This window comes from Haliaeetus leucocephalus, unplaced genomic scaffold (genome assembly GCF_000737465.1).
Source record: "Haliaeetus leucocephalus isolate CR32 unplaced genomic scaffold, Haliaeetus_leucocephalus-4.0 Scaffold333, whole genome shotgun sequence".
NCBI classification, from domain to species: domain Eukaryota; kingdom Metazoa; phylum Chordata; class Aves; order Accipitriformes; family Accipitridae; genus Haliaeetus; species Haliaeetus leucocephalus.
Genome location: NW_010972769.1, coordinates 40,783 through 41,303, shown reverse-complemented (window position 1 = coordinate 41,303; position 521 = coordinate 40,783). Strand labels below are relative to the sequence as shown.

At 66.8% G+C, this 521-nt stretch overlaps 1 protein-coding gene across 1 annotated transcript in view; it reads right to left on the bottom strand.

Annotated features, from left to right (window-relative positions):
• Positions 1–464, bottom strand: part of LOC104834307 (proteasome subunit beta type-6-like) — a 22,742-nt gene extending 22,278 nt beyond the window's left edge. The window contains exons 1-2 of the mRNA XM_010571496.1: positions 422–464; positions 24–172 (exon numbers count right to left, since the gene is read on the bottom strand). Of these exons, the coding sequence (XP_010569798.1) occupies positions 24–172; positions 422–464 (192 nt within the window). The remainder of the gene's footprint in view (positions 1–23; positions 173–421) is intronic.
• Between the last annotated feature and the right edge of the window lie 57 nt (positions 465–521).

Sequence of the window (521 nt, the reverse complement as noted above, 5' to 3'; positions counted from 1 at the left end):
CCGTCCCCCCAACCTGGACCCACCTTCAGCTGGAAGCCGGTAGCGTAGGTGTTGTCAGGACAGAACTCAGCGTCGCCCCAGTCCCCCCAGGGCCCCCCATTTTCCACGGAGATCACCTTGGTGAAGGCAGTTCCGAGCCCCCCCTGGACCAGGACCACCAGGACCACCAGGGCTACCCATGGGCACAAGGACAAGGCCATGGCTGCAGTCCCCTTTGGGTGCCACCGCTCCCTTTATAACCCTGGTGGGGACAAAGACCCCGAGGACACGGGGACGGGGAGGTGCCAAGTGGGGTCCTTGTCTCCCATGGGAGACTGGGAGGGACTGGGAGAACTGGGATGGGGAGGGGCGGGTGGTGGATCTCCTATAGGGTCGTGCCACGTCTCTCCTCACTACGGATGGGTCCTTCTGATGGGGTTACCTTCCGTGGTCCCATTGCGGGGGGGGTAATGCCCTGGTGTCATCGTCCCCCCCCCCCCCCTCGCGGCCCGCGCTCTCCCCCCCGCCCCCCCCCCGGCCCC